The sequence below is a fragment of the Harpia harpyja genome, chromosome 22 (assembly GCF_026419915.1).
Source record: "Harpia harpyja isolate bHarHar1 chromosome 22, bHarHar1 primary haplotype, whole genome shotgun sequence".
In the NCBI taxonomy this organism is placed as follows: Eukaryota; Metazoa; Chordata; class Aves; order Accipitriformes; family Accipitridae; genus Harpia; species Harpia harpyja.
The window spans coordinates 14543790-14558853 of NC_068961.1; the positions used below are offsets into that span (position 1 = coordinate 14543790).

General features: G+C 43.9%; 2 protein-coding genes across 2 annotated transcripts in view; both read right to left on the bottom strand.

Annotated features, from left to right (window-relative positions):
* The window catches only part of TXNDC9 (thioredoxin domain containing 9), a 186128-nt gene extending 173289 nt beyond the window's left edge, over positions 1-12839 (bottom strand). The window contains exon 1 of the mRNA XM_052773586.1: positions 12822-12839. The gene's annotated coding sequence lies outside the window, so the exon portion shown is untranslated. The remainder of the gene's footprint in view (positions 1-12821) is intronic.
* AFF3 (ALF transcription elongation factor 3) overlaps positions 1-15064 on the bottom strand; it is a 337267-nt gene that overhangs the window by 34956 nt on the left and 287247 nt on the right. The window contains exons 11-14 of the mRNA XM_052773584.1: positions 12260-13309; positions 9579-9703; positions 6026-6227; positions 2695-2822 (exon numbers count right to left, since the gene is read on the bottom strand). Of these exons, the coding sequence (XP_052629544.1) occupies positions 2695-2822; positions 6026-6227; positions 9579-9703; positions 12260-13309 (1505 nt within the window). The remainder of the gene's footprint in view (positions 1-2694; positions 2823-6025; positions 6228-9578; positions 9704-12259; positions 13310-15064) is intronic.

Below are 15064 nucleotides of genomic sequence, written 5' to 3' on the forward strand. Positions count from 1 at the left end.
TGGACAAATGCTGCCATTAGGATTACTACATAATTTTAGACCTACTATATTGCATTTCTTCAAATCCTCTGCTGTGGTACTATATGAATTTGAAAGACACTGGCTGCCATGTTTAATTTGATCCTTCTAACATGTGAGTCAAATTTGTTGACATTTAACATTTGCAGACAGTCTAATATGCTACATTTCAGTGACTTCTCTGCACAGTAATTTCAGAATCAAGGTCTAGCATAGCTGGTATTCTGGTGGTGTTTCCTAGATCCAGGTTGTGGATGACAGTTGCAGTACATGAAAATCTCCCTCCTCTAGTTAGTGCAACAGGCATTTAACCATTTCTGGTTTTTAAGGGCAAATTAAGACATATTTGATTCTGTGCTTTATCTTGTTTGGCTTTTTAGATTGCTTTTTTTTAATGGGCCACAAGTTGCATGGGGACATTCTACATGGAAGGCACTATACACAAATAGTTTAATTGTATCTCTCTCTGAAAAAGTGAAGCAGTTTTATTGAAGATGCCTACCAGAGAAATCACATGTATCACTGACAGAGAAAGCAAGTGATAAAAACTTCTTAGATGACAGAGACAGTGAAAAAAGTTTTCCTATGACAGTATTCTACAGGAACAATGAAACAAACCAGTCCCTCTGCTTTTCATCAGCATCTTGAGGGAAAATCAGGTGAAGATACAATAGTTCTGTTGTAGCTGTTTCTGATTGTGTTTTTTTCTAATCCAAACAGATGAGCATGTCCTACAATTTTGACTTTTGTCAGGCACACTGATACCTTTCTGCCTTGCATGTACATGTTTAAACTGCAAAAAAATTGAACAGTTGCAAGTAAATTATAGATGATAAAGTGTTTTAAGAGATATGAAGAGTTAGGCAGTACTTCTAAACAGTTTCAAACTTCCTCAGTGGAGATTGTTGAATAAATGTACTGAAAGAGTTAAAAACATGGAGGGAGGTGGAGAAGGAGGGAAAATAAGGATATATACACAGGGGAGAGTTTTCTCCAAAAGGGGCAGAAAAATTGATTTATTCAACTTACATCTTCTTATGAGTGCCACGAATACACACAGAAATTAATCTCACTAGCCTTCTTTTCTTGACACATAAAACAGTTACAGCCTTTTGAAGTCTATGGGAATTATTTATACCTTATAGTAGGAAACCTGGATTCTCTTTATGAGAGGCTACTGTCCCTCTAGTTGTCCCTGAGACCAGGTAGTGTGAACAAATCTTACTACTACTACCACTACCACTACTACTACTATTATTATTATTAAAAAATCCCAGTTCTGGTAGAAAGCAGTTCCTGAGGAAACAAGGCTGTTATCCCAGGGTTTCCTTTGGTATAAAAGTCAGAGATGTTGTGGGTAAAAGTCTGGGAGTACAAAAGGTGCATCAAGGTCACACAGCTTATGGAGCTCCAGGCAGTCTGAGGCATAGCTTGAACAGAACCTCTTCTAGACTAGCCAGAAAAAATCAGTATTTTCAGGCCAGAACATTACCAGTCAAAAAGAATCTGAATTTTCTGGATACTAGGATTTAAACTTTCAGTTTCACCTTTATACCCTATCTAAATAATATCACATCCTAAATGACCTTGGGAAACAAACCAGTAATTTTAATTTACCAAAAAGAAAAGAAAGACAATTGCAAGCTTAAATTATTTTCAGAGGAGGAGAGCAGGGGATGTCTGAAGGATGTAGTGGAGGTGGGGAGGGCCAGGTGTCCCTCCAGGTACTCATGCTAATCACTGCTGCTTCCTACTTGCCCTGTCTTTGTGATATCTTTTTCTGAGCAGCAGTAGCAATGAGAGCAGCAGCAGCAACGACAGCAGCAGCTGTCAAGGCTCAGGGATGCAAGGCTCCCATATGTCCTCTACCCTTGCTCCAAAGGGTGCACAAGAAGGGTGCCCGTCTCCCCCCGCCTTACTACGGTTCTGTATATATTAATAGTCTGATGTGTGCATAATTGATGCCAGAGCCCTGAGGGTACTAATAAAGCCTTAATGGCCCTGACCTGCCTCACGTGGGGCCTCCCCCCTCTGCCCATGGGCTAAAAGAATTCACTTAAGCTCAGGTCTGGGCCTTCACTCCCTGTCCAACTCATTGTAAGCGTGCCTGCCTTCAGCCCTGCGCAGCCATGCTTGTGCCCGGCCGTGGCCCCCGCTGATCGGGACCCTGACCTGGGACGGTCTTCCCGGCCGGACCTCAGACCTGCCTCGTCACTGTGCCCGCCTGGCAGTCACTGGGCTGTGCCTGACCCTCACCGGACCTGATCCTGACCCGAATTCCCGGCCTGACCTTGGGCCTTCCTCATCACCATGGACGTGCCTGAGGACCTAGGCTCTTGGCTGAACCCGGATCCCCCCTTGGCCGGCCCTGCTCACCGTCCTGGGGTCTTGTGGGAGCGGACCCCTGCCCTGCCAGCCGCGTTCTGCCCCTTGGCTCCTGGCTCCCTGTCCTTTAGGGAACAGCCAGTCCTCACTGCTCCCCGATGATTAGAGGCTTAATTTATGATGAAAAATTAAAGAGTTTATATAGCATGTCTCATTCATTTCTCAAGGTACGTTATTACTATAATACTTTTGGCCATGTCTCAGTTCCTGTTGGGCAAATTGTATTTTTCTCTCTTTAAATGCAGAAAATGACATTGTTTTCCTTGTTTTAAAGAAGTCATCTGTACTTACATATCATCAAAGATAAGCTTTGTCCTTCTGCAGTCCCTGGGTGTGCTGGACAGAGGTGACCAAGGCTCTGTTTGGGACTGTGGCTTATTGCAGAGAAGAACATTTTCTGAATTGATGTGAATTGCTTTCTAGACAACAAACAGCAGAGAAGACATTGAGGAATTGGCTACTAACTTCAAAAAAGCAACTAATAAACAACAGAGCGTCTTTGCATTGCGTTGTAAATTGGCAGTTAGTTTTCCTACTATTTCAGCAGGGAGTATGTACAACTGTCCTGTCACTGATAGCCACAAATTCACAGATATTGCTCAGAGCACTCTGTAAAGGGCTCGAGTTTCAATGTGATATACAGAAGAAATTGAGCTGAACTATTAGTAACTATCAAAACACTCTGAAACACAGTAAGTGAAATTATTGTAGAATAGATCTGTTGTGGTCATTTAGAAGATCAAGTTATCTCTCTAGTCTTCGGCTTCCAAACTAGCATTGTACCTTGCCTTGGGACAGCAAGGCTCACTTGTTTGACTCGTTTCATGCTGCACTGCTGATGTGCCTATGCGGTACGAATTTGTAGCCCAAGGTCCAGGTTTCTTTCTGCTCTGGGTTCCTGATCAACTTGAAAGATCACCGCTCTGTGCCACAGAGGAAGCACGTGTCTTTTGGCAGGGTCTCACGCATTCCCTCAGCTGCAGCCCTGTTCTTCACGTGGCCTCATGAGCCCTTCGTCCTACCAAGTGACCTGCTGTGTGGGCTACTATGCACCGGTACAGGGCAAAGCAGAGGGCTCCAGGTTGGTTTTCTTTGATAATCACTGCCGGAAAACACTGTTCTGTTCTGTCAGGTGACAGACAGAAATACCATAGGGAAATGGGCAAAAAGCTCAAACAGATAAAAGCCACTCCCTGGCTTGCGGTCTCTGACACAAATTCGAAGGACCACTTGGGCATGCCAGTTAGGTGCCAGTGGGAAGATGGGATAAAACAAAGCTGACTAACATTTATAGTTCATGAGCTCTCATCTTCTATACGGCACATCCAGATCAGTTCAGCAGGCTAAAGTTTTCAGATGAATAACCAGATACGTAAGAATTTTATTGCAAAGGTTGTTAAAATGTTGACCAAATGGTGCATTGCTAGGCTATGCAGAAAATCTCAGTGAAATGCATTTGCTAAGGGTGTGGATCATAAAGCAATCACCTTTTACTTTTGATTTCCAGCACATTTGCCTGTGAAGGACTTTAAATTGTTTTCAAGATACCCAGTGAAGAATCATATAATTATAATTCTGAATGGGTTATAAACTTCTAAACTTATGTTTTAGAAGTTAAAATGTTTAAAAATTTACATTTAATCCATGAAAAAATAAATTAATGAGTATGATATGTTAAAATGCCTTTTTATTGGAATATTTTTATGTGATTAATTTTATTTCAATTTATCAAAAGCATCTGTGAGATATTCTTGAAACACACAATTTATGATAACTTGTTTTTTAAAAAGTGTCCAAAATTAAGATTATAGTTACTACTTCCCTGTCCACTCTCAAAAAATAAATATATTTAAGTACATATAATATATATATATACACTATGGGGCCAGTTATCCCCACAGCAAAAGTGGCTGAAAGAGACCACTGCTACAACTCAGGTAGTTTGTTTTCCTGAAGGTTGCTTAGGCACTAATACTTAGGCTTTTGAAGCCTCTTAACGTATCAAATAACAAATACAACAAATAGATATAGGATAAAAATACATAAAATACAACAAATAGATATAGGATAAAAATACATAAACGGCTTTCGTAGCAAGGAGAGGAGCATGGGCCTTTCTAGCAGCAGCAGAGTGCCCTTACAGCTTGACTAGATGCTCCAGCAGTGGTGTCGAGGTTTAACCCCAGCCAGCAACTAGGCACCACACAGTCGCTCACTTGCTTCCTCCCCACCCAGTGGCATGGGGGAGAGAATCAGAAAAAAAAAAAAGGTAAAACTTGTGGGCTGAGATACAAACAGCTTAATAGAACAGAAAGGAAGAAACTAATAATGATAAGAATAAAAAGACAATAATAATAAAAAGATTGGAATATACAAAAAAAGTGAAACACAATGCAATTGCTCACCACTCGCTGACTGATGCCCAGTTAGTTCCCGAGCAGTGATTCCCCCCCACAGGCCAACTCCCCCCAGTTTATATACTGGGCATGACATCACATGGTATGGAATACCCCTTTGGCCAGTTTGGGTCAGCTGTCCTGGCTGCGTCCCCTCCCAACTCCTTGTGCCCCCCCATCCTTCTTGCTGGCTGGGTATGAGAAGCTGAAAACCCCTTGACTTTCTTAGTACAAATGCTGCTTAGAACGACTGAAAACGTCAGTGTGTTATCAACATTTTTCTCTTACTAAATCCAAAACATAACACTATACCAGCTACTAGAAAGAAAATTAACTCTATCCCAGCCGAAACCAGGACAAGTGGACATCAATATGATGGCACCCGAATTGCTGCTTCTAGGTATTTTACACAAAGCAGAACAGCTTCAAGGGGAGGACACGACAATATTCTGCCCTTGCTCTTCTACTGGCAGTGTCCTGTAGGCTGGAGGGTAGGGTATGATTTTGTGAAGTGAGAGAGAGAGAGAGAGGTGTGAATTCCCTCAATCAGAAGAGCTAACAGGCTCTTTACTCCAGCATCCTAATCACAGAACTCATGCATAAATGGGTGCAGCATCTACTCCTCTCTCTCCCTGCTCTGAAGGCAGTGGCTACCACGCGGTGTAGTAATATGGCCTTATCTGGAAGAGCACTCTGGACGCATTTAGTGTGAGCAAGACTCTCTGATAAGTATCTGAATACCTGGGCTCTGATGGAGCTGAGTCGTGCGACTGGTGTTAAGCTGTTCACCAGTGTCAAGAGTAAGTAGAAATGTCTGAGAAAGTTGGTTGTAAGACATGTAGGAGAACTCGTCTGCAGGCACGCTCATGGTTAGGCAGGGGCTGAGTAGAGGCCTTGTACAGTAGAAGCCTTATACACCACACTTTTGGATGTAGGGCGCTTGCATCGTGCCCAGGCAATACTCTGGAGGCCTAAAGCCATTCGTTCTGGGCCATTAGCTTTTACCTTTTGCTTATGTAGCCTTTGTTATTTGCCTGCTTTACAGCCTGCCCTCTTTCCTTTCTTCTGTGCCTTGCTAAACTCCAAACCAGAAAAGCTGAACTTACAATACAACATTCATTATTACAATTTTTTTGCGTAACATTCTGCAAAACTATCACAGACTGCAATACAAAGTGAGAAATATAGAGCTAGGCTTTATATTGTGAACAACAGCATAAACTTACATTGAAGTCTCCGGGATGTGGCTGCGACTGGATTTCACCCTTATGTTTTTTGCTGGAGGAGATGGAAGGTAATAGACTGCTGCCATTAGGTCTGCTGGAGGAAGTTAAATCATCGTTGGAGTATTTGTGTTTTGATGCATCAGAGAGGGGAGAGACGGGTGACCGAAGCATTTTCTCATTTTTATTTATTGGTATTGCCAAGCTGGAAATGGAAATTACAGTAATGGAGTGTCACAAAGCTGGCTTTGAGAAAGGTAAATGTTTTATATATTACCAAAACTTTGAATTTAAAACCTGCTGGCAGGATAAAGTCTATTGGTATCTGGAAACAAGCTTACAGTATTGGGACCAAGAGTTCATTTACAAATTTGTATCGTGTTTCTCCTCTTTCCCTTCAAGGCAAATTGTAATTCTGGAGTTAATATAAAGTCTGTATCAGAGTACTTGAAAAAAATACAGAGATAAATGGCCACTTGCTCACCATTTCTTAAGGGATAGCTGGAGATGAAGATTAGGCTGTGAAGTGTAAGTTCAGGTTATGGAGCCCTATTTCACCATTACAGGTGACAATTTATAAGCCATGGCAATAAAACCATATGTGAACTAAAAGAGGAAATGTGTTTAAAGATGACTGGCTTGTCTTTGTGCTCAATGCCCAGCCTTTGGTAGCACTGTTTATACTAATCTAATACAGATTTTGAAGACAAAGAAAGATAGGCTGGTAGTGCAGACAAAAGGAAACATATGCAAACAGTAGACGCAGAGAAATGTGAGCTGCTCCATCTTTTAAAGAAGAAAGCTATTACACAGACAGTATTTTCAGCTTTCATTTATTTGGGAGAAGCTTTGGATGAGGAGAAGTCAGACAGACCATAAAAATATGCCCAGAAATAAACTTCAGATGCACTAATTTGAAGAAAATATTTAGCTGAAAATCTTAAAGCAACACACACAAAATAAAAGTTTCTTCAAGGAGACAGTCTGCATTAAGACTAAAACTGTGATTAAGGTCAGACAGACTATTTTAACACAATACCTTTCCCTGTCACATTCCCCTTTATTCAGCCTATTACTTTTTATGGACAATTCTCACTTCTTTATAGTTACTGTATCAGACAGTGTACACTTAATGGAATTGCAAAAAAGAATATGGTACAAACTATACTTTATTTCTGCACATAATTTCAGGGAACAGGGCTAATTAAATGTGCTCTTATCATACATTTGTCCATTTATCTGGCAAGTCTTTAAAAACTAGCTGTGAAAGAAGCCATGAATCGTAATTCAGAACCTTTCCTGTTTCCCACAGTGTAGTACCTTTAAAATGCAATGATGTGAACTGTTTTGCTTTAATGACCAATGCTGTTTACAAAAGCAAGAATCAGGGTGTGTAAGATGGGCAACTGTACCCTTCTTCTTCCCCTAAGAAAAATAAGATCTTTAGGACTATTTTGAATGTGCAGGCTGATGCTGTCATTTCTTTTCCTCTTTTGAAACATAAACCCATGCCTTGCCATGTTTATATATCACTGTCAAAGTGCAGACCTAAAGCACCCAGGAGAAGCCATAGCTCTTTGGAAGTGTACCCAAGCCTCAAAAGCTTGGCCCAGAGCTTGTGAGGAGTAGCTGCAATTTCTAGTTGTGTTGCAGACCTTCTACATGGCTTTTGGCACATTGCGTAGGGCCCACCTAAACGTGTTGTGAGCAGGCAAACTGCAGCAGCACAATCGTCTTACGCTGAGAAGCCATGTGGGACAACCTGCAGTGAGCTGTCATCTGCTGGGACTGGGCAGATCGTGGCATCCGATGTAGGTGCAAGATATTTGGGGTATCTCTGCCTGACCCTGCAGCCTTTCTTGTCAAACAGGGCTTTGCTTAATCTGCACCTCAGACTGTAATTCCACAGTAGAAAATGCTCATGTCTGAAGGTGGTTTTGCTCCTCTCTTTGCTACCAGCCCTCAGCTGTGCTGACAAAACTGGCTGACTGGCTCTGCTGAGAGCTGAATAATAATAACCCGGCCAAAAAAAAAAAAAAAAATAGTTCTGGTTTCAGACAAGTTTCCTGAGTGAATTTACAGGAGACCCTCACAGGCAGCTATGGTGGCATAACTGGAGGGGGGATGTGCCAGCATGAGCAGCTGCTGGTTGCAAGAGGAACAGGAGGTCCTGGTATCTGCACTGCTGGTTTAGCTACAGCCTCAGTAGCTCATCCTCAGCTGTGGCAATATTAGCATTTGATATCATGTCCTACAGTAGCATAAACCACAGAAACATCTTGGAAGCAGGGCAGACCAGGGAAGAATTGGGAGGCAAATATACATTTAAGACCTTCTTTGTTTCTTTAACGTACAGTTGCTACCAGGAGTACTGCATATAATGTCAAGCAAAACACAAATTATTGTCCTGCTTCCAGGAAGCACAGAATTAACCCTGTGACATAGCAAGCTATGACAGCCATGTTATTCTCTGAAAATGAATGCAATGTAAAACATGTGACACTGCAGTAACAGGAACGGCATGCCTGCATGCAATCACCCACAATAAAACAAACTGTTCTGTGTATTGTTTTCATTTTATGAAACATATGTGACATGTCAGGACAAAGAAATGGAATGCATATTTTTGAATAAGCACTATATATATTAGTCTTCTCCATGATTTTTTCCAGTATTAATGACAAGAATTGCTCAAACTCATCAGTGATGTGTACAATAGAAAAGCCTACTACAATAAATACAAAAGCAGTTTCACCCCAAGAGATACCCTGATACTACCAGAAAATGATTTTTTTTAAAATACTGATGACCAGCATGTGCTAAGTAGCATGCAGCTGAACTCTGAAAAGATGTATGTCTAAGTTTGACTGCTGAAAGCCTCCAGAGAACTCAGTATGATTGATCTGACATTGATAGGGGTCTGTGTGCATAAACCATGCCAGCAAATGCTAAATATTAATCATTTGTTTCATGCCCTGCATCCTTTGAAAATCTCATTGTTTTTAAAGTCTGAGTTCCTTGTCCTAAAATACTTAATAATTACACAGAAGAGATTGCTTGTAATCTCAAAAATATTGGATCTCATATATATTCTGGAATGGAGTATTGCAGGCATTGTTACAGATGTTTTTCTCAATCTTTTCCATAGAGTTTATAGATAATTGTATTTATACAGTCAAACTTTAAGTTTGAAACTAGTAACACTGTAAGGAAAGAAAAGCTATGACGGTTTTCTGTGTGATTTGGAACCTACAACAAAGTGTTTGAGAATATGTCTCGGACAATCGCATTGCTTTAGCTATAATTACTCATTCCATGAGCCTCATACTTGAGCTCACAACTTCTTTGTGCAATAGGACAAAACCACAAGTATATAAATGTGTCAGGAACTGCTAACTTGTTCATTAAACCAGATGAAAGGAGAATGCAGTGGGTAATTTTTCAACATAAAATATGAAAATTAAAAAATAAATCCTATTAAAGGAAAAAATAACACACGGCATTAAACTGCAACTAGTTGTATGACTCAGTGGTAAATAAGAAGGAAAACACTTACCTATTTTCATTCATATTGCAGTGATTTGCTGTTGTGATGCTGTGGGCAGAGGCAGCTAATCGTGAAGAACTCTCTCGCTCTAAGTGAGTCTTCTTGATGTCTCTGCACTCTTCCTCATTCTCACACTGAATGAAGAGAAAAATAATAATCTTGTAGGTTTTGGATTTACTACAGATCCAAAAGTACTTCAACAAGTCAGGGGCTCATATTTTCTGGCATTTTGGTTTTAATGATGACACTTTCTTTGAGCATATACCTAACAGAGATCAGAGATGATTGGTCCATGTCTTCAAAAAATTAAATCTAAAGAGGCAGTGTGTAAACAAAGGAGTAGAATATAAAACTCGAATTGTTTCCACCACTTCCCCACTTGCACCTTGGGATATTTTTTCTTTATATTGCCCTCTTTGTCCATCTCCTGTGCGCTGTTCTCTTGCTTAGTCCTCAACCTCATACCTTTTTTGTCTCTCCCTCTCTTCTTGGCACCAGTGACTATGCCTGTACTAGTAAATACAACAGATCAGCAACTGGTCCTGAGGCCAGCTGGCATGGCACAGCTCGCACCCAAGCACTTGTCTAGCTCCTCCTTCAAACCAAGGTATGCCACATTCAGATTGCCTTTTGGAAAGGGACCTTAGTCTGGTCCCGAGCGAGGGCCAGATGCTGTCTGGAAGAACATAAGTTGACCCAGGCCAAAACCACGTTAGCAAGCATGCTAAAGTTAAACTAAGTGAGTGACTGTGTGCCACCGCTTGGGGACTGCACCCTGGCCCTATGTGGCCTACTAGTATGAACATAGCCAACACTACCTGCCACTATTTAATTTCATGTTATGTTCCTTAGGTTCTATCGTTGGCTCCCAAAGGCTCTGCTTTCCTAATTTCCTGCAAAGTCCACATCCTTTTCCACTTCTAACACTTCTCCAATTTCCAGTGCTGGCTGAGTTTTACTTGTGGTCTGTTGATTCTGCTGTATTTATTGCCTTGCTGCACGGCAGCAACATTTTCTGTGTTATCCACTGCCACTGTGGCTGCTGCTATGGGGTTACCATTGTAGCTTACACTCCACAGGAGTGATGATCTTCTCACACCGCAGTGCTTAACCATCCTCCTCTGTCTCTACTTTGCTCATCTTCTCAAGATCATGGCAGAGGTGGAAGTGATAAGGACTTCTTTCTAATTTTGGAGTTATGCCTGATAATCCATTCTTATTAGTCTCACTCATAAAGTCTTTTGGGAAGGGGGATCACATATTGTGAGCTTGCATAGCAGCTGTCCCATTGAGGGCCTTATTCCAGGCTGAGGGGCAATTTGGTACTCCAGGAATGCCTTGTATTTATTATATCACTAAAACCAACAACAACAGCAGTGCTTTAAGACAGAAGAGTAAAAGATAATATGTGCCACAGAAGGTCAGATTAAACATTTCTAGAATGACTGCATTTATTTTGCTCTTCTATCGTGTCCTCCTGTTTCCTTCTGCATGTACAGCCTGGCACTATCACACTGGCATCTCCTATGGCCTAAAATATAACTATTTTGCTTCTGCCACTCTTTCTTGACCTGTTTCCCATAATTTTGTACTGTGCAATTACTTCCATACTACTTCCTAAAGAAAATTCAGACAAACACATCTGAAAGCTTATCAGGGCACTCTGTTTATGGCTCTACCAGAGGCCAGAACAGGGTTGCCACCTTTCAGATACTAAAAAAAGAACCAAAAAATGAAAACAGATAAAAAAAGGAAAGACTGCTTTAGATAAATGGTCCTCAAAAATATACAGCTCAATCTGCACGTGTACAGTAGCTGAAGGCAACAGACGATTGCGCAGTAAAACTCCAGAAATTGGGCAGATGGCGATTCCAGTTCAGAGTGACTTTTGGGATCAGATTGGTACAAATGGATCAGAAAGCCTCCTCGGTGGACAGCTGTGGCCATGGGGTGGAGGAGGATTTCTCCTTGGCACCACCGGCAGCTCAGAAAGCATGTGGGAGAGGCAGGGCAGGGGGGTGGATGTGACCAGAGGGCTGTGCCCACCTGGCTGCTGTGACAGTGCTGCTGGGGAGGGGGCAGCTAATGGACTACACTCCCACTTCTACACCTGCCTGAGAGCCCTCAGGTAAAAGGGGGCTGAGAGGGAGGCAGGTTCCAGAGCCAGGCAGGTCTCTGCGAGAGCATGCCCCATGAAGCCAGGGCTCCCTGCTGGGACCGAAGGGCTTGCCTCTTGTTGACAATCTGAGGGGAAAAAAGACACTGCCTCTTCTTTTTCCACACAGGCAGTGATACTGTGCAGACCGTGACGAGGTAGCTGATAGTCGTCCCTTTGCCAACATAAGCATCACCTCCAAATGCTTAGGTTTTGAGAGAAGCCTCAGGAGAGAAAACTGTCCCACGAAAAAGGCACAGCCTTCGCTAAGGCGTGGAAAGTCGCGTGCCAGCAGCGAACACCATCTCCGAGGGGCTGTGATCCCTCTTGGCCAGGAATTTCATCACCTCCTGGGATGACATCTCTCCTGGGGCTTGGCCAGTTCCTACGTGTGGAGCAGGGACAAATCCCAGCTCTGAAGTGCCAGCCCAGAGAAGACGCTGCCATCGAGCACTGGACGTGGGTGCAAGCGATGCTTGCCTCCCACTTGCCGGATGCCCCACTACCCGCCCCAATCGGTCCCCCCGAAGCTCACCTTGCGTTTCCTTCTAGATTTCGGTAAACCTTTCTCTGCGGGGGGGTCAGCACTACTACCCTGCGGGAGGCTGGCCGGCTGGTTTGCTCCGGCGCTCATGGCCAGTGGCTCTTCGGGCAAACGCTCTGGAATCCTGGACAAAAGAGCCAAGTCAATGTTGACCCACAGCGACTTTACCTCATCACTGTCTTTCAGAGGAGACAGGAGCTCATTCCTACCGAAAGGAACCAGGGTGTAAAACTGTTCCTCCAGCTCCTTTGCTATTTCACTACTAGTCCTGGCATTAATGGAGCCAAAGGCACTGCAGCCGCCGTGGGGTTTGCTGGCGGCGCCGGTCCCCGCGTCCTTGGCACGCGGCTCAGCCCCGGCCGCCGGCGGCGCCTTGGGCAGCGGACGCTCCTCCCGCTCCGACTCAGAGCCCGAGTCGGAGGAGGATGACGAGGACGAAGACTCGGTCTCGATGAACTCCTTGGATTTGGGCGCCGTTTTGCTCGGCCCGCGGGCCCGACGCTTCTCGCCGGCTGCGGCCGAGCGGGGCTCGCGGCGGTGACCCGCTCTGCAGCCACCACCGCCGCCGCTGCCGCCGCCGCCGGGCCGGGCCCTCGGTGCCTCGCCAGCGGTGCTTTCCGGAAAGCTGTGGCTCCCGGGGGGCTCCTCTGCACTGGGGCAGTGGGGGCCCTCCCCAGCAGAGGTCCTCTCGGCCCGCCGCGGCGCCTTCTTCCCTGCCGCCCGCCTCGGAGGCCCGCCGTCGGCGGCGGGGGGTGACTTTTGCCGGCTGCCCTTGCTGCCCGGTGCTTTGTTGGCGGTCCTGGGCCGTGGTCCGTCCGCGACGGCGGTGGTGGCGGCGGCACGGCCCTCCCCACTGCGGTGCTCGGCCGGGCCGGCGGCCGGGGTCTTCTCGCTTTCCTGCCGCTCTGCCTTCACGCGGCCGTAGTAGGGATGGGCCTCCAGCGGTGGGCCATCATGGTGGGTCAGGATGGGTGCTTTGTGCGGGGTGACTTTATTTAGCCACTTGTCCAGCTGCCACTTGTTGGATGAGGGCGGCTCGGGCTGAAAGGGAAACAGATGGCAATGAGCTTAGTGCCGAGACCCTGCCGCCCTTTACCCGGGGCTCCCTCAGGGACACCGAAACGCTGGGTCCCTCCTGGTGTCACCGGGATTTTCATCTGGTCAAAGAGCTGTCCCCAGGCTGCGGCAACCCCCTGGTGCTGGCCCTGCACGGCGAGACGGGAGACATGGGGCAGGCGGCGCAAGTGGGGATATTTTTGGTTTCAGAATGAGATGGGGAGGGAGGATGGCTTCCGTGATTCATCATTTCTAAGGATGATTCACGCAGTGCTACTGGCATTGGCTTTACTGAGAAATGCTCCCAAGTTTCCAAACAAGAAAATACAATGGTGACAAGAAGGGAGGAAAACAAGGCAGGGGTATGGCTGAGACTAAGGGAGGATAGCTAGTAGGGAAGCTAGGCATATGTATTTTGAGTCTTGCACCATCACAATAAATACAAAAAGTATTTTAAAAGCATACAAAAAAGCACGTAGTGGGGAGTTGGAGGGCAAACCAGGCAGTTCATGTAACCTGGCTGGTATTGGCGTTATAATCCTGTGAGATCCCACAAACATTTATTGTGTGGTGGTATTGTCAAGCACTTATTTTGTGAGTATTGTGCCGCTGTTAGTTTTTCTCTTCATTCCTGTCACAACACGATCAAGTTATGAGAGCATCTAAAACATAATGGTGTTGGGACAGTGAAGAAGTGGGATAATCATGATTTCAAATGTAACCACAGCTCAGACAATGTTATTTCAGAACAATGTGCAAGTGTTTTCTAGTGCTTCTTGCAATCAGTAATTTGAATGTAATAAAATGAAGAGAAGCAAAAAAACCCCAGAGAAATAAATGATGGAGTAGATGGCCAGCTATAACCTAACCCCACAGAAGCCAATGTGAAAAGTCTCCTAATTTCCTTAGCTGGAAACAAAGTTTGATCCACTAGACCATTGCATATGAATAATCAAAAAGCATGTCATGAGTCTAACAGGAAAACCGCCAATTCTCTGGAAGAAAGTTTGCTCAAGAGAGAATATCCACAGTCTCTAACTTAAAAGAGTCTCTTACTTAACTCCTTATTTAAAGTAGGTGCCTGAGGGCAACACAGGTTTCCTGCATAGCCAACGGCATCTCCAGAATCACTCACTGAGGGTTGTATTCACTCTACATGGAGCAAAGGCTCCTAAAATAAGCAAAAAAGTTAGACATCGGAATTTATATGATACAAATACTCCTTCTCACACAAGTGTCTAATTTATTCATTATCAAGCTATACAATACCTATGGGAAGTTTGCTGGATTGCCTTAAGTTTATTTTTTCTTAAGCATACTCCCTAAGATCTTACATGAGGAATTTCTTTCCTGAGCTGTAAATCTTCTAAATAGATGGTCAGTATTTCTCTTGGATGAAGATATATTTTTACAACTCTTAACTCTTTACCTAAAATAAACAGCATTTTTTTGTTTGCTTCTGAAAATACAGACAGATTTGTTTGGTGCCATTCATTGTGCACATACTGAATTTACTAGGTATATAATAAAAGGTTCACTATACATGGAAGTCTTTCCACCGTTCAGGTGTATTTAAGAAAAGGACATACATCAGAAGCACGTGGGGAAAAATATACCTCTGCTCATAAGTATAGGTCAGAGTGAGGGCAGCTTGAAAATTCAAAAAAACTTCCAGCTTTTCTGTTACATCCCATTCTGTCTCTTTATGTACCTTGTAATTCTTGAAAACAGTGGTTCACA